The sequence below is a fragment of the Notechis scutatus genome, chromosome 3 (assembly GCF_049901735.1).
Source record: "Notechis scutatus isolate UNSWTSFEM ecotype Mainland chromosome 3, rNotScu1.2, whole genome shotgun sequence".
NCBI lineage: Eukaryota > Metazoa > Chordata > Lepidosauria > Squamata > Elapidae > Notechis > Notechis scutatus.
The window spans coordinates 209,947,489-209,972,840 of record NC_142011.1 but is presented as its reverse complement, the minus strand read 5'-3'; the positions used below and the strand labels follow the sequence as shown (position 1 = coordinate 209,972,840).

The window sequence follows — 25,352 nt, the reverse complement described above, 5'->3', positions numbered from 1 at the left end:
AGGAAGACCTCGTGCAAGAATTCAAAGACGCGTTTTCGCGAACGGACTAGGCAAGTATAAGGGGACCCCAATCTCGTTTAACTTGAACCTTGAAATAGCACCCATCCGCCTAAAGCCGCGTCGGGTGCCGTTCGCCTATAAAGCCTAAAATCGACGAACAACTTGATAAGCTGATAGCGCAGGGCGTACTGGAACCCACCGACCACGCCCATTGGGAAACCCCCATAGTGGCGCCAATCAAGCCTGATGGGTCCCTAAGAATTTGCGGAGACTACCGGGCCACATTAAACCACGCACTGCAGCAAAGTGCTTATCCAGTACGGTAGTGCAACACTTACTCCATTCTCTGGGCGGCGGGAAAGTTTTAGCCAAACTAGATTTAGCCCAGGCATATCAACAATTGCCTGTAGACCCAACCACAGCCGAGGCACAAGCGATCGTAACACATAGGGCGCCTTTAAATGCAACCGGCTCCAATTCGAGATAACGTCACCCCTGGAATCTTCCAGAGTTTAATGGAAAGGTTGTTACAAGGGATAAAGGCATTGTCCCATATTTCGACGATGTACTCATCGCCGCACCTAACAAAGACACCCTAGAAAAATGACTCAGAGAGGTTTTACGAAGATTCCAAAATGCAGGCCTCAGAGTAAAAAAAAGATAAATGCCACTTATGTACCGAAAAAGTAGAATTTTTGGGATACCTCCTGGACAGCCAAGAATTCATCCCACCGAAGACAAATTACGGGCAATTAAAAAGGCACCCTCCGAGGAACAAGGCAGACCTACAGGCGTTCCTTGGACTTATCAATTTCTATAATGTGTTTTTACCCCACAAAGCAACAGTAGCTGAACCATTGCACAGACTATTAGACAAAAAAGCAACGTGGGTTTGGGGACAAAGGGAACAACATGCTTTCCAACAGATAAAGAAATTGCTAACTTCTGATTCAGTACTTATGCAGTACAATGAGACTCTGCCGCTTACTATCACGTGTGATGCATCGCCTTTGGGGTTGGGGCAATTCTGGCCCACGTGTTACCAAATGGAGCGGAAGCCCCCATCATGTTTTTCACGAACCTTAGCTAAAGCTGAGCGCAATTATAGTCAGCTGGACAAAAAGCTTTAGCTATTGTTGCTGCAGTTAAAGATTTCACGAATATGTTTATGGCCGTGCCTTTACAATAATCACTGATCATAAACCGTTACTGGGGATCATTGCGGGTAATAAACCAACCCGTATATATTGTCCCCCAGAATGACCCGTTGGTCTGAATTCCTGGCGGCCTACAACTACACTTTGCAGCACCGCCCGAAGAAATCGATTCTCCACGCCGATGCATTGAGTAGAACACCGCTCCCAGATGCTGTTGTGGATCCAGCCCCAACCCTCTCAACACTACAGATTGAATCTCTACAGGCACCACCCTTGTGGCTAGAGACATTGCTTTTGAAATGAAACGTGACCCAGTTCTGCAACACATACTCGCTGGGTTGAGCGGGGTGGCCGACGGACCAAATTACACCTGAATGGGCGCCCTTCAAAGCCCGCCAAACCGAGCTGTTTTCCCAAAAGGCTGTATCTTGTGGGGCGATCGAGTCGTAATCCCTGCCAAATTGCAACAGACTGTGCTGGCGGTATTGCATGAGGACATCCGGGTATTGTGCGGATGAAATCACTCGCACGCAGCTACTTGGTGGCCGGGAATCGACAAAGAATCGAGGCCTGGGTCGCTACGTGCCAACGCTGCCAGGGCGTCAGCAACGCCCCACAAAGCAAGCCCAACCGAATGGGAAACGCCGGGGGACCGTGGTCCCGTATTCATATTGACTTTCGGGGCCTACCAAAGGTCACACTTTCCTGATTACTGTCGGCGCCTATTCCAACTGGCTCGAGATTCATCGAATGCACACAACTACAACCGACTCAGTTATTAATAAATTAAACAGACTCTTTGCCACTGCACGGGTTTCCGGACGTGTTGGTCTCGGACAACGGCCCGCAGTTCACTGCATTGCCCTTTGAACAATATCTGGCTGATCGGGGCATCCGCCCATGCGCTGACCTCGCCCGCGCACCCTGCGGCGAATGGACATGCAGAGCCGCATGGTACAATTTGTGAAAAAGACCCTGCATAAAATGGAATTTGGCAACATCGGCGAGAAAATCAATCGAATCCTCTTATTGCAGCACATCACACCTCACAGCGTGACCAACAAAACACCCGCTGAACTTCTTATGGGGCGGAAAATACGATCGCACCTGGACCGACTCCACCCGCTTTACGCACCAGAAAAACCTGTCGGCTCCAGCAGCAAATGCCGGGGAATTTAAGGTGGCGATTTAATCTTTGCCAAAAACTTTTCCCGGCGACCCGTTATGGATACCCGCACCGTTACCCACCTCACCGGACCTAGATCTTACCGCTTGCTAACAGGCGATGGGAGGGTGTGGAAAGCGCCACATAGACCAACTCCGATCGAGATTATCACCCAGCGGCCATGACTTTCCCAGTTCAACAACTCAAGGGGAGGGAGTATCGAGGAATTGACTTTGATACAACTAATAGCGGGTCAATGGGAGCCCTACAGCCCAGCGAAGCACCGGGCGTGAAGCGGGGAGGGAGTTGATGTCGCCAGGGAACTTGAATACAGGGGAAAAGCGAACTGCAAAACCCTGAAGAAACACGCAGCAGCAGAGACATCCACAGTGAATGCAGCACGGAATCACCGTGCAGCGAAATAAAAATTAACAATGGTCATCCAAACGCTCCACGGAACCGGACGTTGGACAAAACCGGTGGAGCCTCGAAAATCTTCCAGGCAGACCAAACGGCCTGCCTATCTTGAGATTTTATCACAGCTCCCTCAAGCGGAACCCAAGGGGAGGGTGTTGTGAATCAATAAAAGTGAATAACCTAAATGCAAATTAAGGGTTGAAAACCTGCACACTTGATTGGTCCTTATACAACAACTTGGGATTGGGCCAGAACCAGTCCCTGATTGGTTACTTTTGGGACTGTCCTTATTGGTCAGTAGTTGGAACCTGTTGCGCAGTTTCATTGGTTAATAAGGCAGCAGCTAACCCTATAAAGGGTTACTGCTGCCCATAGCACGTGCTCTGTTCCATTCTGATTCCTATTATTATTAAAGAGTTGAAGTCACTGGTCAGATGTCTGGTCTCCTCATTCTCCAAACTTAACACCCTGCATCCCCAAAATGTGCCCTGTGCATGCGCCCCACCTGCCCCCCATGCATGTGACCCCATGTGTGCACCCTCCCCTGCAGCGCATGCACGGCAGAGACCTGAAGACCAGCTGCCCAGTGGGAGGCACATGCACACGTGCACAGAGAGAGGGCTCTGCGTGCCACTTCTGGCACACCTGTCATAGGTTCACCATCATGGGTATAAGATCTCCTGCTTGGACAAGGGCTGGACTAGAAAATTTCCAAGGTCCCTTCCAACCCTGTTTTTCTCTGATTCTTCCAGGACCCAAGATCCTCCTCTTCAGAATGCCAGGGTTCCAAGCAACCCCTGCAACAGAATCAAGGCAAAGTCCTTCTGCAAAGTATAAATTTATTGGAGGCATCATATTGGCATATCTGGGGAAAACCTAAATCTAAAATCCCACGTTTTCCCCACCCAAAGTAAAACCCCACAGTTCCTTCCCCTGCATCCATCTCTGCATCGCATGGTCCAATCACAGCCATGTCCCAACTCCGGCCAACTTCTCTCACACCTTCCCAGGTGCCAGCTGGATGTCCTTGGCTCCCAGAGGAAAGAATGTTGTTATGATTCTACACCTCCCCCACTGTCTACACCAGGGCTCTCCAACCTTGGGCTCTTGAAGCCTGGCGGACTTCGACTCCCAGAATTCCCCAGCCAGCTTTGCTGTGAATTCTGGGAGTCGAAGTCCACCAGGCTTCAAGGGCCCAAGGTTGGAGACCCCTGGTCTACACCTCCCCCCTTTCGTTCCCAGAGCTAGCTAAACCATCGCTGTGGCTGTGGCAGCCCTATATACTCTCTCATAGGATGGCTATTGGGTGCACCTAACACTTGCGCACCTAATGCACTTGTGCAGCTTTCCACACACCAGCTGAGGCTCTGCCACACCAATCAGCTGAAAGGATAAAGAGGAGAAAAGCGTAGGGATGGGTGGGAGGGCTGATCCTGCGCTTTTCTCTTCTTCCACTTCTCAGCTGATCGTCTTTCAGCCCAACCGGTAGCAATTTTTGCAAACGGATCAGTTGAACCAGGCCAAACCGGTAGCCTAAAACCACTGGTGTGTGGAGCAACCTTTTCCAACAGATTCTGGTCTCCTGCAGGAGCCAGGATCCTCGAGAACTGGGCCCTTCCAGGAGAGGAACTCAAGGTCCATTGACCTCCCATCATCTTCAGAAGATGCCTGAGCAAGCCATCCACAGCTACAGAGTTTCAAAGTCCCCGGGACAAGTTCTGCTCCAGCAAGGTCCCTCAAAGTGGGGACCCTCCCTGTTCATAGGAGACCAGGGTTGAGGGTCTGGTCTTGGCATTGTCTCCACAGACTTCTTAAAAACTCACCTGGAGTCTGTCGCCAAGGTGGTTTTTCAAGAGGCAACTGTTTCGCTTCAGCTCAGAGCTGAAGAAGCATCTTGGATGAGAAGTGAAACATCCTCCAAGAAAAGCCAAGAAAGTCCAGGTGCCTCTTGAAAAAAAAAAAGCACTTTTGGGAGAACCAGGACCTGGATGACTGAGAATCTCCATAGACATTCACCTGGAGTCAGTCACCTGGCCAACCAAATAAGCTTTCACAGCTGCTGCTCTTCAAACTATGAAACATTGAAATTCTTCTGTACCAGATATTTTTTAACTTCCTTCTCGTGGGGTGAACTCTTCCTTCAGAGGATTCAACCAGCCAATGGAAAGCAGCTGAAGACCAGGGACCCAATAAAGACCTGGTTTCAAATCCCCCACAAGTGGTTCCCCCCTAACTACTAGGTGTTAGCAGTGGGGGAGATGGCATGTTACACAACCCACATTCCACTGGTTGTCACTTCCTCTTTCCGGGTGTTCAGGGACTCTCTTCTGGACAGGAACACAATAGTCTTCCTTGGCAAATGCCAACTGATTTCCACATCAGAATCTCATCGTTGTCTGGGAGCAAAGAGCAACATGAATGTTGTTTTTGCAAGATCCAACCATACTCATACCCCCAAAGTCAACACGAGTTGCAGCTGCTGAGAGATGCTGAGAGAACCAGAATGCTCCCCCAATGTTCTAACTTGATAGGACATAAGAAGGGGATATTTCCAAATTAAAGTCAGAAAAAAAGCTTTCTGGCAATAAATGTGTACACCGTGTTTCTCAACCTTGGCAACTTTACGACTTGTGGACTTCAACCCCCAGAATTCCCCAGCCAGCAGAGCTTGGCCGTTGAACTCCACCCACCTTCCGGCAGCTAAGATTGAGAAAGTGTGCAACGCTGATCAAGAGAGACGGAGAGAGATGCTCCTTTTCAAAAAAGTAGCCAGAATGCCATCTTTTGAAGATGACCAGTTGAGTAGGAGGTTGGACTTGATGGCCTCAGACAGAAGCTTCCAAAACACCAGGTAAGTAAAGGACACCTGTTTTCTGGCATCATAAGTTTCCTAATTTGTACTATGCATCTACTGCTATGTACCTGGAGAGGTAAGATGATAGTAAGAACTACTCCCACCTCTGATCTCCTGGGTTTTCAATTCACCCCAGTCTGGCCTGACGAGTGCAAGCAACACCTTCCTTATGTGCCAAACATTTGCTGTCATATGGAAACCACATTTAGAAAGACTAGAGTAGAATTAGAGTAGAAAAGAATAGAGTAGGAGTGGGTTGGAATAGAATAGAATAGAATAGAATAGAATAGAATAGAATAGAATAGAATAGAATAGAATAGAATAGAATAGAATAGAGTACAGTGGAGTAGAGTAGGTTGGAATAAAATAGAATAGAATAGAATAAGGAATAGAATAGAATAATTTATTTATTTATTTATTTGATTTGCCAATTGTTTACAAGATAATAAGTATAAGTGTATACATAGTTGTGAATACATGAAATGGGTACATATAAGAAAAATAAAAGAAGAATAAGAGAAACAATAGGACAGGGACGGTAGGCACGTTGGTGCGCTTATGCACGCCCCCTACAGACCTCTTAGGAAAGGGGGGAGGTCAATAGTAGACAGTCTAAGGTTAAAGTTTTGGGGGTTTGGGGAAGAAACTACAGAGTCGGGTAGAGTATTCCAGACATTGACCACTCTATTGCTGAAGTCGTATTTCCTGCAATCAAGTTTGGGTGCGGTTAACTTTGAGTTTGTATCTATTGTGTGCTCTTGTGTTGTTATGGTTGAAGCTGAAGTATTCATTGACAGGTAGGACATTGCAATGTATGATTTTATATACCATGCTTAAATCAGACCGAAGACGGCGTAATTCAAGGTTTTCTAGTTCTAGAATTTCAAGTCTGGTGGCATAAGGTATTCTACAATGAGTAGAGGAGTGGAGAACTCTTCTTGTGAAATATTTCTGGACTTTCTCAATTGTGCTAATATCAGATACGTAGTGTGGGTTCCAGACTGATGAACTGTATTCGAGTATTGGTCTAGCAAATGTTTTGTATGCTCTGGTTAGTAGTGTGATATTACCAGAGAAAAAGCTACGTAGGATTAGGTTAACAACTCTTAATGCCTTTTTGGCTATGTAGTTGCAGTGGGCTCTAGCACTTAGATCATTAGAGGTGAGTATTCCAAGGTCCTTTACAGAGCTTGGGTATATAGAAGAGTATATAATATACTTGGGTATATAATAGAAGAGAATAAGGAATAGAAGAGAATAAGGAATAGAATGCAGAATAGATGCAGAGTAGAATAGAGAATAGAATAGAATAGAATAGAATAGAATAGAATAGAATAGAATAGAATAGAATAGAATAGAATAGAGAAGAGATGAGAAGATAATTAGAGAATAAAATAGAGAACAGAACAGAATAGAATAAAGAATAGAATAGAATAGAATAGAATAGAGTAGAGTAGAGTAGAGTAGAGTAGAGAAGAGAAGAGAAGAGAAGAGAAGAGAAGAGAAGAGAAGAGAAGAGAAAATAGAATAGAGAATAGAGAATAGAGAATAGAACAGAACAGAACAGAATAAAGAATAGAATAGAATAGAACAGAACAGAACAGAACAGAATAGAACAGAGAAGAGAAGAGAGAATAAAATAGAGAACAGAACAGAATAGAATAAAAAATAGAATAGAATAGAATAAGGAATAGAATAGAATAGAGAAGAGAACAGAAGAGAAGAGAATAGAGAATAGAAAAGAGAATAGAAAAGAGAACAGAACAGAACAGAATAGAATAAAGAATAGAATAGAAAAAAGAATAGAACAGAACAGAACAGAACAGGAATAGAATAGAATGGAATTTAGGTGCACAAGGAATTTGTCTCTGGTGCAGAAGCTCTCAGTATACATACAAGCAACAAGTGATTAATTGTGATCATAATAATAAAATACAATCATCATAAATCATAAGATACGAGGCTTGGTGAGTCATAAGCTATTAAATAAGCAATTGACATAATCATAGGATACTAAACAAAAGAAAATGTAGAAAACTGACAGCAGAAAAAGACCTAGTTGTCCATCAAATCAGCCTTTTGAGTTTACTTGCTTTTTGTTTTCTTTCTAATTTATTCATTTTTAAGGAGTATTATTTTATTTTGTATTTTATTATACTGAGAAGGCTTCCCTTGCTTTCCCCAAACAGACCTCAAGGCACAGGTGGTCTTCAGCAGGTTCTGACCAATTCTGGAGAACCGGTGGAGGAAATTTTGGGTAGTTCGGAGAGCCGGCAAATCCCACCTCTGACTGGCCCCGCCAACCCCATCTCTTCTCTGCCTCCCATTGAGTCCCAGCTGATCGGCTGGGTCTCCTTTGGTTGCCCTGCACAGGATAATGGAGCTGGAAAGCAGGTCAGTGGGGTGGGGAGGGATTGGGGATTTTGCAGTATATCCTTCCCCTGCCACGCCCACCAAACCATGCCCACAGAACCAGTAGTTTAAAAAGGTTGAATCCCACCCTGCTCCAAGGCCTCCCTTTCCACCAAAGAAGGACCAGAGGACACCCAGGAATGCGTCTTAGGAGCCCAGAGGCCGTTTATTTGGATTGATTTATTTATTTATTTATTTATTATTTATTTATTTGATTTGTCAATTGTTTACAAGATAATAAGTATAAGTGTATACATAGTTGTGAATACATGAGATGGGTACATATAAGAAAAATAAAAGAATAAGAGAAACAATAGGACAGGGACGGTAGGCACGTTGGTGCGCTTATGCACGCCCCCTACAGACCTCTTAGGAAAGGGGTGAGGTCAATAGTAGACAGTCTAAGGTTAAAGTTTTTGGGGTTTTTTTGGGATTTGCAGGTGTCCATCGTCCCCAGAACAGGACGTGGCTTCCCTACTGAGTGCCATAGACCTCCACTTCGCAAAAGGCCAAGGTGTTAACTCCAGGTAGGTGCACACTGACGTAGCGGCCTTCCTGCCCGTTGCAGTAGATGGTAGTGATGGAGCCCAGGCGGGTGTCCAGGATAATCCCACAGCTGTGGGGCAAGAGAGGTCACAGGTTAGGAGGGCAGTCCTTCTGGTCCCCCCACCTGCTGGTCCCCCCACGCCCCCTGAGAACACAGCCCCCCTCGCTCCCCCCAGCTCTCCAGTGCTCTTCTCCCTCTTCTATTCCGCCTCCAGTTGGCCTTTAATATTGAAATTCATTGGAAAAATTAATCTAGTTGGGCAAAGAATAGAATAGAAGAAGAGAAGAGAACAAAATTCAATATAATATGAATAGAATACAATAGAATAGAATAGGGGATAAGATAGAATAGAATACAATATGAATAGAATACAATAGAATAGAATAGGGGATAGAATAGAATAGAAGATAGAAATAGAATAGAATAGAAATAGAATAGAAATTAGAATAGAATAGAATAGAATAGAATAGAATAGAATAGAATAGAATACAATACAATACAATACAATACAATACAATACAATACAATACAATATAGGAATAAGAATAGAATTAGAATAGAATTAGAATAGCAATAGAATATGCTTTATTTGGCCAAGTATGATTAGATACACTAGGAATTTGTCTCCGGTGCAGAAGCTGTCAATGTACATACAAACAAAGGAATAATAAGCATAATAACAAAGGATAATCATAATAATGATACCAATAGAAGGTTGTGGAACAGATGAGGAAGATAATAGTAATACAGCCATACCACGTGGGTAAATATCCTTAGACGTAACACCGTATTGTGGTCATTAGGTGTTTGGCAGAGGGATGGCATGAGAGGAAAACTATAGGGGTAAGGTTTTTTAAAAAATACTGTCATTGCTTTATCAAGGAAAATGTCTAATTGTGCAGCAGTTTCTCTAAGTGAAGTGCAATGATTGAGTCCATCTTTATTTGCTATTTCCCCCTCATGATTTATTAGTCCTAGGTCTGGCCCAAAATAATATGGAAGCATCTTTTCCACCTTGGGTCATTCTTTCCATGGTATCGTCACCATGGGCGAATAGGTGGCAATATAAATGTAATAGATAAATAAATAGTGACCGAAACGCCATGCACCAAATCCAAAGCAGAGAAAAAAAACACCTTTTCTACCACAGCCAGGTGGCCTGATATCAGGTGTTCAACCTCAGTTCTGAAGGAACCCATGTTCTAGATTTGCAACATACATGCTGGCAGAAATTAACTAACAGTTAACATTAGCTAATGTTAGCTAACATTAGCTAACAGAAATCCCTATCAGGTGGGATTCACACAGACCCCAAACTAATTGAGACCACAATTGAGTCAGGTGAACAGCTGGCATCAGCCCAAAGTCAGGCCTTTCCCTGTCTCTTGGGGGAGCGAGGAGGGAGGTGAACTCACAATCTCCATACAATGGAACCGTGGCCTCTTGGTCCTAAGCCAAAGTTGGCACCTCATATTCAACAGCACCCCAAAAGCATCCACACTAGCTGTGGATTCTATGTGTGGCAATCCACAAACATTGGGTGACCCCAAACACCCAGACATGGTGACTCAGTGGCTAAGACGCTGAGCTTGTCAAGCAGAAAGGTCGATGCCAACTCATCAAACATTCCTGGGCCTGTTTGAGTAGTTGCCATAAAAAAAGGGGGAAGGGGAGGAAGGAAATCTGGAAGAGCAATGCAGCAAAGCAAAAGTACATTCCAACTCTTTATCTTTAAAAGACTGTAATTAAACTACCAGAGCTTTTGCCCGTGAATATATTTAATTGGAGAACGTGATTGATGCCACCCAGCCTGTGAATGGGCTCAGTTGGAGAATCTGATTTATGACACACCTGGGAGGGGAGGGGGGGAAACAGGGTCCCAGGGGGCTGTAAATGACCTATGCCAGAGTTGGCTTCATACAGAGCAGGGCCAGTATGTCGCCTCTAATGAATCCTTTGAAGTTTTTTAAGTTGGGCTCGAGACTCATGATTTAATTAGAGTGATTGCTGGAATCCTGACAGCCGGCAGTTCGGCGGTTCGAATCCCTAGTACTCTGAATTAGAATGAGCTCCCGTTACTTGTCCCAGCTTCTGCCAACCTAGCAGTTTGAAAGCATGTAAAAATGCAAGTAGGAAAATAGGGACCCCTTTGGTGGGAGGGTAACAGTGTTCCATGCACCTTTGGCGTTTAGTCATGCCGGCCACATGACCACGGAGACGTCTTCAGACAGCGCTGGCTCTTTGGCTTTGTAACGGAGATGAGCAGCGCCCCCTAGAGCTGGAAACGACTAGCACATAGGTGCCAGGGGAACCTTTACCTTTTACCTTTAACCACCCGGAGCCCCCAAACACCTGGTGACAGCTGGCTCAGCGCAACTTACAGAGCATTGGATCTCCCGTGGTTTTCCAGAGCGTCTCCCACGTGGACCTCAAGGTGATAGATGTTTTCTCCACAGCACTCCTCGACGTTTTTCACCACCACCGTGGAGATGTTATAGGAGTGTCCCAGGTCTACATACCACCATGGTTGTGCTTCATGCTTGGTGCGGATGCAGGAGCCGTGGCTCCAGTTCCCATTGCAGTCCCCATCCACGGCTCTGCCTGGTGACCCATGGAGCTCATGGGGGTGGATGGAGGACTGGTAGGCTGGCTTTCCTAAGGCCACGTTCGTTGCCTTTACTCCTGCAGGAGAGAACAGAGGAGGCCTTGAAGGGGGACAGGCAGCGGGGGACCTTCAGGGAGAGAGGAGGGAAGGTGCAAAGCTGCCAGGGGAGCCCTTTTGGAGGGGGCGTGGGGTGAGTTTTGAAGACTGGGAAAGGGGTGAAAGGAAGGGAGCTGAGTTCTGTGCTCCGTTTCTTTGCTACTGGGGGAGGCAACTGGACTTTCTGGTTTTTCTTTGAAGACGTTTCGCTTCTCAGAAGAGCAGGGGCTTGGACTAGAAGAGTGGTCGCCAACCGCTGGTCCACGGCCCACTGGTGGTCCGTGAGAAAATTTTGGTGGTCCGCAGAGAAATGTCACCCCCAGAGCACCCATCAAAGCAATTAATCCAGGCTGCACAGGAACACAAGGCTGTGCCACCCACATGGCCCACAGGAACCCTCCCCTCCCCGCCCACTCACTCCTTACCCGGCCAAACTTGCCCGCTAAGTTGCTGTTTTTCCTTCCCCCCCGACCATCATCTGTTCTGCTGTGCCGGGAGATTTAGATTAGCTAGGAAGCAGGAAATGGTTGGATTTCTTGCTTTCTAGCTAATCTTTAGATCTTCGGCTGTGCTTTTAAGCAGAGCCAAACCTCCCTTAGGACTGAAGGTTCTGTTATTCAGTGCAGACTCAGATAGCTGATGGCAGAAAGACAGATCTCTGAATCTGTGATTCTGTGAGCAACTCAATCTGCCTGCCTGCTTTGCCTAATTTTGGGTAAAAGTTGCTCTTTTTTAAATAAAAAATTCAATATTTACATAAATATTGATAATATTTACATACAACCCATGCCCAGCCAGTCACATGACCACCAAACCACACCCACAAATTAGGTCGTGCCCAAGAACCGGTTGTTAATAGATTTGAATTCCACCCCTGCTTCTGTGTGTTTGTGTTTGTGTGTGTGTGAGTGAGAGAGGGAGGGAGAGAGAGAGGGAGGGAGAGAGAGAGGTTAGATCAGGTCTCTCTCTCTCTCTCTCCCTCCCTCTCTCTCTCTCCCACCAACGTCAGTCAAAATTCATATTAGTGGTCCCCGAGATTTAAAATTATGAGTTTTGTGGTCCTTGAGGTCCAAAAGATTGGTGACCCCTGGACTAGATGACCTCCAAGGTCCCTTCCAACTCTGTTATTCTATTCTATTCTATTCTATTCTATTCTATTCTATTCTATTCTATTCTATTCTTCTATTCTATTTTCTATTCTATTCTATTCTATTTTCTATTCTATTCTATTCTATTCTATTTTCTATTCTATTCTATTCTATTCTGTTCTGTTCTGTTCTGTTCTGTTCTGTTCTATTTTCTATTCTATTCTATTCTATTCTATTCTATTCTATTCTATTATTTCTATTTCTATTTCTATTCTATTTTCTATTCTATTCTATTTTCTATTCTATTCTATTCTATTTTCTATTCTATTCTATTCTATTCTATTCTATTCTATTCTATTTTCTATTCTATTCTATTTTCTATTCTATTCTATTTTCTATTCTATTCTATTCTATTCTATTCTATTCTATTCTATTCTATTCTATTCTATTCTATTCTATTCTATTCTATTCTATTCTATTCTATTCTATTCTATTCTATTTTCTATTCTATTCTATTCTATTCTATTCTATTCTATTCTATTTTCTATTCTATTCTATTTTCTATTCTATTCTATTCTATTCTATTCTATTTTCTATTCTATTCTATTCTATTCCTATTCCTATTTCTATTCTATTCTATTTTCTATTCTATTCTATTCTATTCTATTCTATTCTATTCTATTCTGTTCTGTTCTGTTCTGTTCTGTTCTGTTCTATTTTCTATTCTATTCTATTCTATTCTATTCTATTCTATTTCTATTTCTATTTCTATTTCTATTCTATTTTCTATTCTATTCTATTTTCTATTCTATTCTATTCTATTCTATTTTCTATTCTATTCTATTCTATTCCTATTCCTATTTCTATTCTATTCTATTTTCTATTCTATTCTATTCTATTCTATTCTATTCTATTCTATTCTATTCTATTCTATTCTATTCTATTCTATTCTATTTCTATTTCTATTTCTATTCTATTCCTATTTCTATTTCTATTCTATTCTATTCTATTCTATTCTATTCTATTCTTCGTTCCATTATTCTATTCCTATCCCAATTCTATTCTATTCCATCCCATCCTGTATATTCTATTCTGTTCTGTTCTGTTTCTTTTGAGATGAGAAGCGAAACGTCTTCAAAGAAAAACCAAGAAAGTCCAGTTGCCTCTTGAAAAAAAAAAGCACCTCTGGGACAACCAGGGCCCTGCAGGACGGAAAATCTCCATCGACATTTAGCGTTGCACCCTTGGCCTTTTCTTCCTCCCTCCCTACTTTGCAACACATTGGCATCTCAGTAGATTCCATGCGATCTACATTGAGACGCTATTCGCCATGTTCTTATCCTGCCTGGCCAGACTCTCCCACCCTCCCAAGGGCAATGCAGCAGGCCACAGGTTCCACTGAGGTTGAGGGCTCTCATCGCCCGTGTTCCCTTCAAGCAACCACCTATGGCCTCAAATGCGTTTGAGGTGGTGGGCTGGTATGCGAAGGTCCTACAAGACGAAGAGGAGACCGCTGGGCTGTCGAGAGGGCCAGGACGACCCCTATATCCCCTCCAGGGGTCTTCAGGGGGTTCTTACCTTCAGGTGAGGTCCTGCAACTCTGAGCTGCGGCAGGGCCTGCCAGAAGGGTCACGGCCAGCAGACCCCCCCAGACGATGAGCTTCATCCTGCAAGGAGCGAGGAGGGGAGAGATCAGGAAAGGCGTGGGAGGGCCACATAGAGACGATGAAGAGGTGGCTTCCTCTGCTCAACACACCTGAGCACCAGGACGGGCCATGGAGACCCAAAGGAGGGTGGGAGATACTTTGGCCATTCTCCCAGAAGTATATCTAGAGGATTCCTGAAATGGCTCCTCTGCCTATTTCCTCACCTGCTCTACTCCATCAGAGAGAGAGAGAGAGAGAGAGAGAGAGAGAGAGAGAGAAACAGATAGAGATAGATAGATAGAAACAAATATACAGTAGATAGACAGAAACAGATAGGTAGATATCAATAGTTAAAAACAGATAGAGATAGATAGAAAGAGATAGATAGATAGATAGATAGATAGATAGATAGATAGATAGATAGATAGATAGATAGATAGATACATACATACATACATACATACATACATACATACATACATACATACATACATAGATAAATGGTGATAGATAGAAAAAACAGATACATAGATAGATACTGATAAGAGAGAGAGAGAGAGAGAGAGAGAGAATGAGAGAGAGAGAGAGAGATGGATAGATAGATAGATAGATAGATAGATAGATAGATAGATAGATAATGATAGATGGATAAATAGAAACAGATAGGGATAGATATATAGAAGATAGAGAGATAGATAGATAGAAACAAATATAGATAGATAGAAACAGATATAGAGACAGATAGAAACAGAGATAGATAGACAGATAGAAACAGATAGATAGATATATACAGTAGATATATACATAGATAAATGGGGATAGATAGAAAGAAACAGATAGATAGATAGATAGATAGATAGATAGATAGATAGATAGATAGATAGATGATAGATAGATGGATAGATAAATGGATAGATAGATGATAGATAGATAGATAGATAGATAGATAGATAGATAGATAGATAGATATGATAGATGATTGATAGATAGATAGATATGATAGATGATAGATAGATAGATGATAGATAGATAGATAGATAGATAGATAGATAGATAGAAACAGATATAGATAGAAACAAATATAGATAGATAGAAACAGATATAGATAGAAATAGAGATAGATAGACAGACAGAAACAGATAGATAGATATATACAGTAGATAGATACATAGATAAATGGGGATAGATAGAAAGAAACAGATAGATGCATAGATAGATACGGATAGATAGATGATAGATAGATAGATAGATAGATAGATAGATAGATAGATAGATAGATAGATAGATAGATAGATAGATAGATAGATAGATAGATAGATAGATGATAGATGGATGATAGATAGATGATAGATAGATAGATAGATAGATAGATAGATAGATAGATAATGATAGATAGATAGATATGATAGATAGATGATAGATAGATAGATAGACAGACAGACAGACAGATAGATGATAGATAGATAGATGATAGATAGATAGATAGATAGATAGATAGATAGATAGATAGATAGATAGATAGATAGATAGATAGATAGATAGATGGATGGATAGATAGATAGATAGATAGATAGATAGATAGATAGATAGATAGATAGATAGATAGATAGAAACAGATAGAGATAGATAGATAGAAACAGATATAGATAGATAGAAACAAATATACAGTAGATAGATAGAAACAGATAGGTAGATATCGATAGTTAAAAACAGATAGAGATAGATAGAAAGAGATAGATAGATAGATAGATAGATAGATAGATAGATAGATAGATAGACAGACAGACAGACAGACAGACAGACAGACAGACATAGATAAATTGTGATAGATAGAAAAAAACAGATACATAGATAGATACTGATAGAGAGAGAGAGAAAGAGATATAGATAGATAGATAGATAGATAGATAGATAGATAGATAGATAGATAGATAGATAATGATAGATGGATAAATAGAAACAGATAGGGATAGATATATAGAAGATAGAGAGATAGAGAGATAGAAACAGATAGAGATAGATAGATAGATAGATAAGTAGGGAGGTAGATATTTAACTAGATAGTGGATAGATAGATAGATAGATAGATAGATAGATAGATAGATAGATAGATAGATAGATAGATAGATAGATAGATAGAAACAGATATAGATAGATAGAAACAGATATAGTTTCAGATAGAAACAGATAGATAGATATATACAGTAGATATATACATAGATAAATGGGGATAGATAGAAAGAAACAGATAGATAGATAGATAATAGATAGATGGATAGATAAATGGATAGATAGATAGATAGATAGATGATAGATAGATAGATAGATGATAGATAGATAGATAGATAGATATAATAGATGATAGATAGATAGATAGATAGATAGATAGATAGATAGATAGATAGATATGATAGATAGATGATAGATAGATGATAGATAGATAGATGATAGCTATGATAGATAGATGATAGATAGATAGATAGATAGATAGAAACAGATATAGATAGAAACAAATATAGATAGATAGAAACAGATATAGAGATAGATAGAAATAGAGATAGATAGACAGACAGAAACAGATAGATAGATATATACAGTAGATAGATACATAGATAAATGGGGATAGATAGAAAGAAACAGATAGATACATAGATTGATATGGATAGATAGATGATAGATAGATAGATGACAGATAGATAGATAGATAGATGATAGATGGATGATAGATAGATAGATAGATGATAGATAGATAGATGATAGATAGATAGATGATAGATAGATAGATAGATAGATAGATAGATAGATAGATAGATAGATAGATAGATAGATAGATAGATAGATAGATAGATAGATAGATAGATAGATGATAGATAGATAATAGATAGATAGATGATAGATAGATAGATAGATAGATAGATAGATAGATAGATAGATAGATAGATAGATAGATAGTCAGTCAATTCAGGTGAATTGTTCCATTGGTCTTTGGCAGTGGAACACCTTGCATCCATCATGGGGACTCCAACACTCTTAAGAAGAGTCTAGACAGTCACTTATCTAAAATGATATAGGTTCTCCTGCTTGAGCTGGACTGGAAGACCTCCAAAGTCCCTTCCAGCTCTATTCTATTCTTTTCCTTTAACTCACCTGGACTCTCTTACTTGGCCAACCAAAATGGAGGTGAGCTTTCAAGGTTGCTTCTCTTCAAACTGCAATTTCTCCAGAAGGTGGGAATTGTTCTATATAGGACTCTTTTACACGTCCTTCCTCGTGGGGGAATTCCTCTGGAGAGCTCTGCCAGCCAATGGGAAGGGGCAGAGCTTCTGCTGGAGACCAGGGACCCTATCAAGAGCAGGTTTCAAATCTCCCACAAGTGGTTTTCCTGTCATTCCTGAGTGTTGACAGTGGGCGAGGGGGCAGGTGACACCCTCTACATTCCACAGGGTTTCACACGTCCTTCCATGGGTTAAGTGTCTTCTTGAGAAGAACATAATGGGTTTCTTTGGCAGATGCCAACTGAGTATCGATATCAGAACAACACCATGGTCTGTGGGCAAACAGCAATGGGAATGTTGGTTTTGCTAGACCTAAGCATACTCCACACCTCCCAAGTCAACACAAGTGGGCAGTTTGCAGAGGCTGGAGAGAACCAGAAACACCTGCCCCCAATCTTACTGGAACATAACAAGAGAATATTTCCAAATTAAAGTTTAAAAAGAGAAAAACTTCCTGGCAATAAATAACAGTGAAGTGCTTTCATGTTGAGTTCTTGTTTATTTATTTATTTATTTATTTATTTATTTTATTTATTTGATTTGCCAATTGTTTACAAGATAATAAGTATAAGTGTATACATAGTTATGAATACATGAAATGGGTACATATAAGAAAAATAAAAGAATAAGAGAAACAATAGGACAGGGACGGTAGGCACGTTGGTGCTTATGCACGCCCCTACAGACCTCTTAGGAAAGGGGTGAGGTCAATAGTAGACAGTCTAAGGTTAAAGTTTTTGGGGTTTGGGGAAGAGACTACAGAGTCGGGTAGAGTATTCCAGACATTGACCACTCTATTGCTGAAGTCGTATTTCCTGCAATCAAGTTTGGTGCGGTTTACTTTGAGTTTGTATCTATTGTGTGCTCTTGTGTTGTTATGGTTGAAGCTGAAGTATTCATTGACAGGTAGGACATTGCAATGTATGATTTTATATACCATGCTTAAGTCAGACCGAAGGCAGGCGTAATTCAAGGTTTTCTAGTTCTAGAATTTCAAGTCTGGTGGCATAAGGTATTCTACAACGAGTAGAGGAGTGGAGAACTCTTCTTGTGAAATATTTCTGGACTTTCTCAATTGTGCTAATATCAGATACGTAATGTGGGTTCCAGACTGATGAACTGTATTCGAGTATTGGTCTAGCAAATGTTTTGTATGCTCTGGTTAGTAGTGTGATATTACCAGAGAAAAACTACGTAGGATTAGGTTAACAACTCTTAATGCCTTTTTGGCTATGTAGTTGCAGTGGGCTCTAGCACTTAGATCATTAGAGGTGAGTATTCCAAGGTCCTTTACAGAGATTGGGTCATCAACAAGTTCTTGACTATTCAGCTTGTATTTTATTTTCTGATTTTTTTTGCCAATATCTAAGACAGAGCATTTATTTGTTGAGATTTGAAGTTGCCATTTGTTTGACCATTCTGATACATAGTCAAGATCTTTTTGTAGGGATGTGTTCAGGGATGTGTTTGAAAAGTAGCCAAATTGCTGTCTTTTGAAGACAATCAACCGAACAGGAAGTTGGACTTGATGGCCTCCAAGGGAAGCTTCCAGCTCTATTCTATTCTTTTCCTTTAACTCACCTGGACTCTCTTACTTGGCCAACCAAAATGGAGCTGAGCTTTCAAGGTTGCTTCTCTTCAAACTGCAATTTCTCCAGAAGGTGGAAATTGTTCTATATAGCAGGGGTCCCCAACCACCGGCCCGCAGACCGGTACCGGTCCGCGGAACAACTCCTACCGGGCCGCTGGCTTGCTGGGCGCCGCCATCTTTTTGATGAAAAAGTGCTTCCGGTGAGCTTTTCCGGGTAGAAAGCTCACCGAAGCACGTTTTCATCAAAAAAGATGGCGAGCTTCAGCGCTTCGTGAGCTTTTCCAGGTAGAAAGCTCACCGGAAGCACGCTTTCATCAAAAAGATGGCGGCGCCAGCGCTTCGGTGAGCTTTTCCGGTAGAAAGCTCACCGGAAGCACGCTTTTCATCAAAAAAGATGGCGGCGCCAGCGCCGGTGAGCTTTTCCAGGTAGAAAGCTCACCGGAAGCACGTTTCATCAAAAAGATGGCGGCGCCAGTGCTTCGGTGAGCTTTTCCGGGTAGAAAGCCATTTCTACCCGGAAAAGCTCACTGGAAAAAGAGCCGCTATTTTTGATGAAAACGTGCTTCGGTGAGGTCACCGGAAGCACTTTTTCATCAAAAAAGATGGCAGCGCCCAGCTGATGCCGGTGCCGGGCCGCGGCGCCCAGCTGATGTCGGTACCGGGCCGCGGCGTAAAAAAGGTTGGGGATCACTGCTATATAGGACTCTTTTACACGTCCTTCCTCGTGGGGGAATTCCTCTGGAGCGCTCTGCCAGCCAATGGGAAGGGGCAGAGCTTCTGCTGGAGACCAGGGACCCTATCAAGAGCAGGTTTCAAATCTCCCACAAGTGGTTTTCCTGTCATTCCTGAGTGTTGACAGTGGGCGAGGGGGCAGGTTACACCCTCTACATTCCACAGGGTTTCACACGTCCTTCCATGGGTTAAGTGTCTTCTTGAGAAGAACATAATGGGTTTCTTTGGCAGATGCCAACTGAGTATCGATATCAGAACAACACCATGGTCTGTGGGCAAACAGCAATGGGAATATTGGTTTTGCTAGACCTAAGCATACTCCACACCTCCCAAGTCAACACAAGTGGGCAGTTTGCAGAGGCTGGAGAGAACCAGAAACACCTGCCCCCAATCTTACTGGAACATAACAAGAGAATATTTCCAAATTAAAGTTTAAAAAGAGAAAAACTTCCTGGCAATAAATAACAGTGAAGTGCTTTCATGTTGAGTTCTTGTTCAGGGATGTGTTTGAAAAGTAGCCAAATTGCCGTCTTTTGAAGACAATCAACCGAACAGGAAGTTGGACTTGATGGCCTCCAAGGGAAGCTTCCAAAGCGCCAGGTAAGTTAAGGACACCTGCTTTCCGGGGACATGAGACTCCTGGTTTGTATGACAAATGTGCTGCTATGTACCTGGAGAGGTAAGATGATAGTAAGAGCTACTCCTGTTAAGCCTGGATTCCCCAACGGGTGTTAAGGAAAACAAACTAAACAGAACGTGTAGCGAAGTCAGATAGGAAGACAGGTAAATATGTGAGATAAGTTTTCTAGTTAACACGCAGTAAAAATACAGATACGCTTGTGCTATCAAGAATATAGTTTATTCCATTTAAGAATTATAGCATAGTCAAAATAAACGGTCCATTAGTCATATATCAATTTCAGTCAAGTTTTGTCGGGGATATTCTATTTGCAAAGTCCGTGTTGAATAGCCAATGTCAGTTCACTTACAATAAATCTGTCCAAACTTTATTTTCTCTCCGTTGAGAAAATCAACACTCCCTTTTTCTCTCACCTCGTTTCAGCAAGAATGCAGTCATCAAACCATCCAGTAATTATTTATTTATTTATTTTTATTTATTTGTATTTATTTATTTGATTTGCCAATTGTTTACAAGATAATAAGTATAAGTGTATACATAGTTGTGAATACATGAAATGGGTACATATAAGAAAAAATAAAAGAATAAGAGAAACAATAGGACAGGGACGGTAGGCACGTTGGTGCGCTTATGCACGCCCTACAGACCTCTTAGGAAAGGGGTGAGGTCAATAGTAGACAGTCTAAGGTTAAAGTTTTTGGGGTTTGGGGAAGAGACTACAGAGTCGGGTAGAGTATTCCAGACATTGACCACTCTATTGCTGAAGTCGTATTTCCTGCAATCAAGTTTGGTGCGGTTTACTTTGAGTTTGTATCTATTGTGTGCTCTTGTGTTGTTATGGTTGAAGCTGAAGTATTCATTGACAGGTAGGACATTGCAATGTATGATTTTATATACCATGCTTAAGTCAGACCGAAGGCGGCGTAATTCAAGGTTTTCTAGTTCTAGAATTTCAAGTCTGGTGGCATAAGGTATTCTACAACGAGTAGTGGAGTGGAGAACTCTTCTTGTGAAATATTTCTGGACTTTCTCAATTGTGCTAATATCAGATACGTAATGTGGGTTCCAGACTGATGAACTGTATTCGAGTATTGGTCTAGCAAATGTTTTGTATGCTCTGGTTAGTAGTGTGATATTACCAGAGAAAAAGCTATGTAGGATTAGGTTAACAACTCTTAATGCCTTTTTGGCTATGTAGTTGCAGTGGGCTCTAGCACTTAGATCATTAGAGGTGAGTATTCCAAGGTCCTTTACAGAGCTTGGGTCATCAACAAGATCTTGACTATTCAGCTTGTATTTTATTTTCTGATTTTTTTTGCCAATATGTAAGACAGAGCATTTATTTGTTGAGATTTGAAGTTGCCATTTGTTTGACCATTCTGATACATAGTCAAGATCTTTTTGTAGGGTAGCAGTATTGTCTGTGGTATTGAACAGCTTTACATCATCAGCGAAGAGAACGCAATTGCTCTTAATATGATCACAGAGGTCGTTTATGTAGAGTATGAAGAGAGTTGGTCCTAGAACACTGCCTTGGGGACACCACTATTGACAGGTACTGGATTTGATAGGACGCTCCCGATTTTGACCATTTGTTGTCTGTTTGACAGGAATGCTTCTATCCAGTTATTCAGTTGTCCAGAGATACCATAGGATTTTATTTTTAGGAGTAGTTTGTCGTGTACCACTGAATCAAAGGCTTTACAGAAGTCTATGTAGATTGCGTCTATTGCTTTGCCCTGGTCGAGTTGTGTCGTCCATATGTTTTTGCAGTGTAAGAGTTGCAGATTACAGGATAGTTTTTTCTGAAACCAAATTGTTTATTGGAGAGTAGGTTGTTTGTCTCTAAGTGGAGGATGATGGATTGGTTAATAATTGATTCCATGACTTTGCAGGTGACGCAGCATAAGGAGATTGGCCTGTAATTTTCAACTAGGCTTGGGTCTCCCTTTTTTGAAGATGGGGATGACTGTGGCTTGTGACCATAGGTTAGGCAAGGAGCTGGTCCTGAAAGATTTTTCAAAGATTATGCTTAGAGGTTTGGCTATGGCAGTGGATAGCTTTCTTAAGAAGTAGGCACATATTCCATCCGGTCCAATAGATAGGGATGGTTTTAGATTGCGTAGTGATTTTTCAACACTGTCTTCTGTGAAATCAATATGTATTAGATCATTGTTGTTATCTGTGGTACGGCTAGGAAATACTGGGCATGATCCATTGCTGTTTACAAATACTGAGCCGAAGAATGTGTTAAAGATGTTGGCTTTAATGGTGTCGTCGTTGCAGTCTTTACCATCAGGTCCTATCAAGGGAGGGATGGACCTTGAGTCTTTTAGTTTGTTGTTTACAAAATTGTAAAAAGCACGGGTGGAATTGGTGCTTAGAAGGTTTTCCTCTTGTTTAATGTGATAATTGGTGCATTCGGTCTTTATCTGGTGGCATAAATTTTTGTATCGGTTTTTGAAATTGGCAACGTGACCAGATTTGTTTTTCCGCCAGAGTGATCTCTTTTTGGATTGAAGTTTCCTTATTGATATGGGTAATCTGCTTTTTTGTTTTGTTTTGGGATTAGGGATCAGTAAAGCCAGAGAGAGAGATGCATTTGCCTCCCTTCATATATAGTGCTTTTACAACCACACCCTTAATTACATTCTTGCTGTTAAAGTTACACACACTTTAACTAACAAACCATGATACCATATTTATTATTTTTACCCAAACCAGTTAGGGTAAACAATGTTATCCCTAACTGTTGTGAATCAATAAAAAAAGTAATGTGGCCCAAATGCAAAGCAGGTTTTGGAAGCCTGCACACCTGATTGGTCCTTATACGTTGTACAGGGATTGGGCCATAACAAGCCCCTGATTGGCCACTGTTGGACACTTCTTATTGGACCTTAGTTGGACTTGTTGCATATATTATTGGTTAATAGGGTAGCAGCCAACCCTATAAAAGGGTTACTGCTGCCCATAGCCTTGCTCTGTTCTGTTCTATCTACTGTTATTAAAGAGTTGAAGTCACTGGTCAGATGTCTGGTCTCCATTATTCTCCAAACGTAACACTGGCGACGAGGATGGGATTTGGAGACCGAAGAGCTGACTGATCGACAGAGCAACAAACAGAGCACGTGGTCGAATACGCACTATCAACAGCGACATGGCCAGCGGTGCCGTACCACCCGCTCCATTCAACCCCGAAACCGAAGAATGGGAGTCGTATATGGATAGGTTTCAGATGTTTCTAGAGACCAACAACTTGAAAGACGCAACAGCCAGCAAAAAAAGAGCTGTATTTCTAACCCATTGCGGCCCGACCGTGTTTAAAATGGCAAAATCACTTGCCAAGCCAGCCGAAGTAAAAGCAATGGACTGGGACGTCCTCGAGCCTCTGCTACAGGCCCATTACACGCCCACCGTTCCAACCTTAGTCAGAAGACACGAATATTACCAGAGGGTCCAACAGAAAGGCGAAAGTCTTGCCAACTATATCGCGGACCTCCGAAACCTTGGAGGCCTCTGCGGATTCTCTGATTTAGAAGAAGCCCTCCGGGACTGCCTAGTTCTGGGCCTCGAAGACTGCACGATCCAGAGCAAAATCATGGCGAAGGGGGACATCAGCCTCACCGATGCCATTAAAGAAGCCACGGCAGCAGAAGCAACTAAAAAGTCGGCAGCCCGAATTCGCCGCACCAGTGCACCGCTACGTCAACTCGCCAAGGATACCTCGCCTCGCACAGAGAGACACACGGTATCGACTCACCACGAAGACCTAGAATCCCCGTCAGAGAGTGATGAGGAAGAGGTCAACCGACTCCGAACTGAACGAGACCAGTTCACACCACACTCATTTCGGCCTTGTGCAGGATGTGGAGCGAATCACCCACGATCTAGCTGCAAATTCCTTGACGCACTCTGCCGCGTTTGCGGGAAAAGAGGTCACATCGCAAAGGTTTGCAGAAGCAAGCAGAACACCAACTCCAAACCCCGACAGGCCGAATGCCAGTCTTCAGGATTCCTCGGTACACCCCGAGACCAACTGAATCACCAATGGGGAAGCCGCTCCTACAGAAACAAACCGTCCACCACTTCCACCAGGCGTAAAGAAACCAGGCGGGAAGAGACCCACCAAACAATTACCATAGGCCACGCTACGTCCCTTGATGCCGGGAAAATCAGAGTAAAAGTCGCTATCGAAAACAAACCTTGTGTAATGGAGGTAGACTCAGGGTCATCACTCTCGATGGCGTCCTGGAAGACACTCCAACAGCTCCTTCCGACGATTCGCTGCCAGGACCTCAACCCTCAAAGAGTTATACTCAAAGATTACCAGGGTAACCGGATTCCCGTTGTCGGGTCCTGCCGATTCCAGGTCTCTTTCAAAGACCGCACCGTCGCACTACCACTGACTGTCGTTGACCGTGACCGGCCTAGCCTCTTAGGCCTGCAATGGTTGAGACCACTGGGGATCACTGTAGCCGGAGTCCACCGGGCCGAAAGCAACGATTGGGAGGAAGCACTCGTGCAAGAATTCCAAGACGTTTTCGTGAACGGACTAGGCAAGTATAAGGGGACCCCAATCTCATTTAACTTGAACCCTGAGATAGCACCCATCCGCCTTAAGCCGCGTCGGGTGCCGTTCGCCCTGAAGCCTAAAATCGACGAACAACTCGATAAGTTAATAGCACAGGGCGTGCTGGAACCCACCGACCACGCCCGGTGGGAAACCCCAATAGTGACACCTATCAAGCCGGATGGCTCCCTGAGAATTTGCGGAGACTACCGGGCCACCCTAAACCATGCACTTCAGCAGAGTGCATATTCAGTGCCGGTAGTGCAACACCTGCTCCATTCCCTGGGCGGCGGAAAAGTTTTCGCTAAATTAGACTTAGCACAGGCGTATCAACAATTGCCTGTAGACCCGGCCACCGCGGAGGCGCAAACTATCGTCACGCATAGGGGCGCATTTAAATGCAACCGCTCCAGTTCGGGTGAGCGTCGCCCAGGAATTTTTCAGAGCTTAATGGAAAGACTGTTACAAGGAATAAGGGGGTCGTTCCGTATTTCGACGATGTACTCATCGCCGCCCCTAACAGAGACACTCTAGAGAAACGACTTCGAATGGTCTTA

General features: G+C 42.7%; 1 protein-coding gene and 1 long non-coding RNA gene across 3 annotated transcripts in view; one reads left to right on the top strand and one right to left on the bottom strand.

The window, feature by feature from the left end:
• Positions 1 to 4,717: 4,717 nt before the first annotated feature.
• Positions 4,718 to 11,092, top strand: LOC148131591 (uncharacterized). Its single transcript, XR_015748313.1, has 4 exons — positions 4,718 to 5,590; positions 7,783 to 7,987; positions 8,446 to 8,532; positions 10,963 to 11,092. It is a non-coding gene; the product is annotated as an uncharacterized LOC148131591 (long non-coding RNA).
• LOC113430887 (fucolectin-like) overlaps positions 8,153 to 25,352 on the bottom strand; it is a 39,321-nt gene continuing 22,121 nt past the window's right edge. The window contains exons 1-4 of one of the 2 annotated variants that reach the window (XM_087958940.1): positions 17,135 to 17,312; positions 13,920 to 14,008; positions 10,934 to 11,234; positions 8,153 to 8,621 (exon numbers count right to left, since the gene is read on the bottom strand). In XM_087958940.1, the coding sequence (XP_087815066.1) occupies positions 8,480 to 8,621; positions 10,934 to 11,234; positions 13,920 to 14,007 (531 nt within the window). In that variant the 5' untranslated portion in view covers position 14,008; positions 17,135 to 17,312 and the 3' untranslated portion in view covers positions 8,153 to 8,479. Of the gene's footprint in view, positions 8,622 to 10,933; positions 11,235 to 13,919; positions 14,009 to 17,134; positions 17,313 to 25,352 lie in introns of those variants that run through there. The other variant, XM_087958939.1, reaches the window with a different exon arrangement.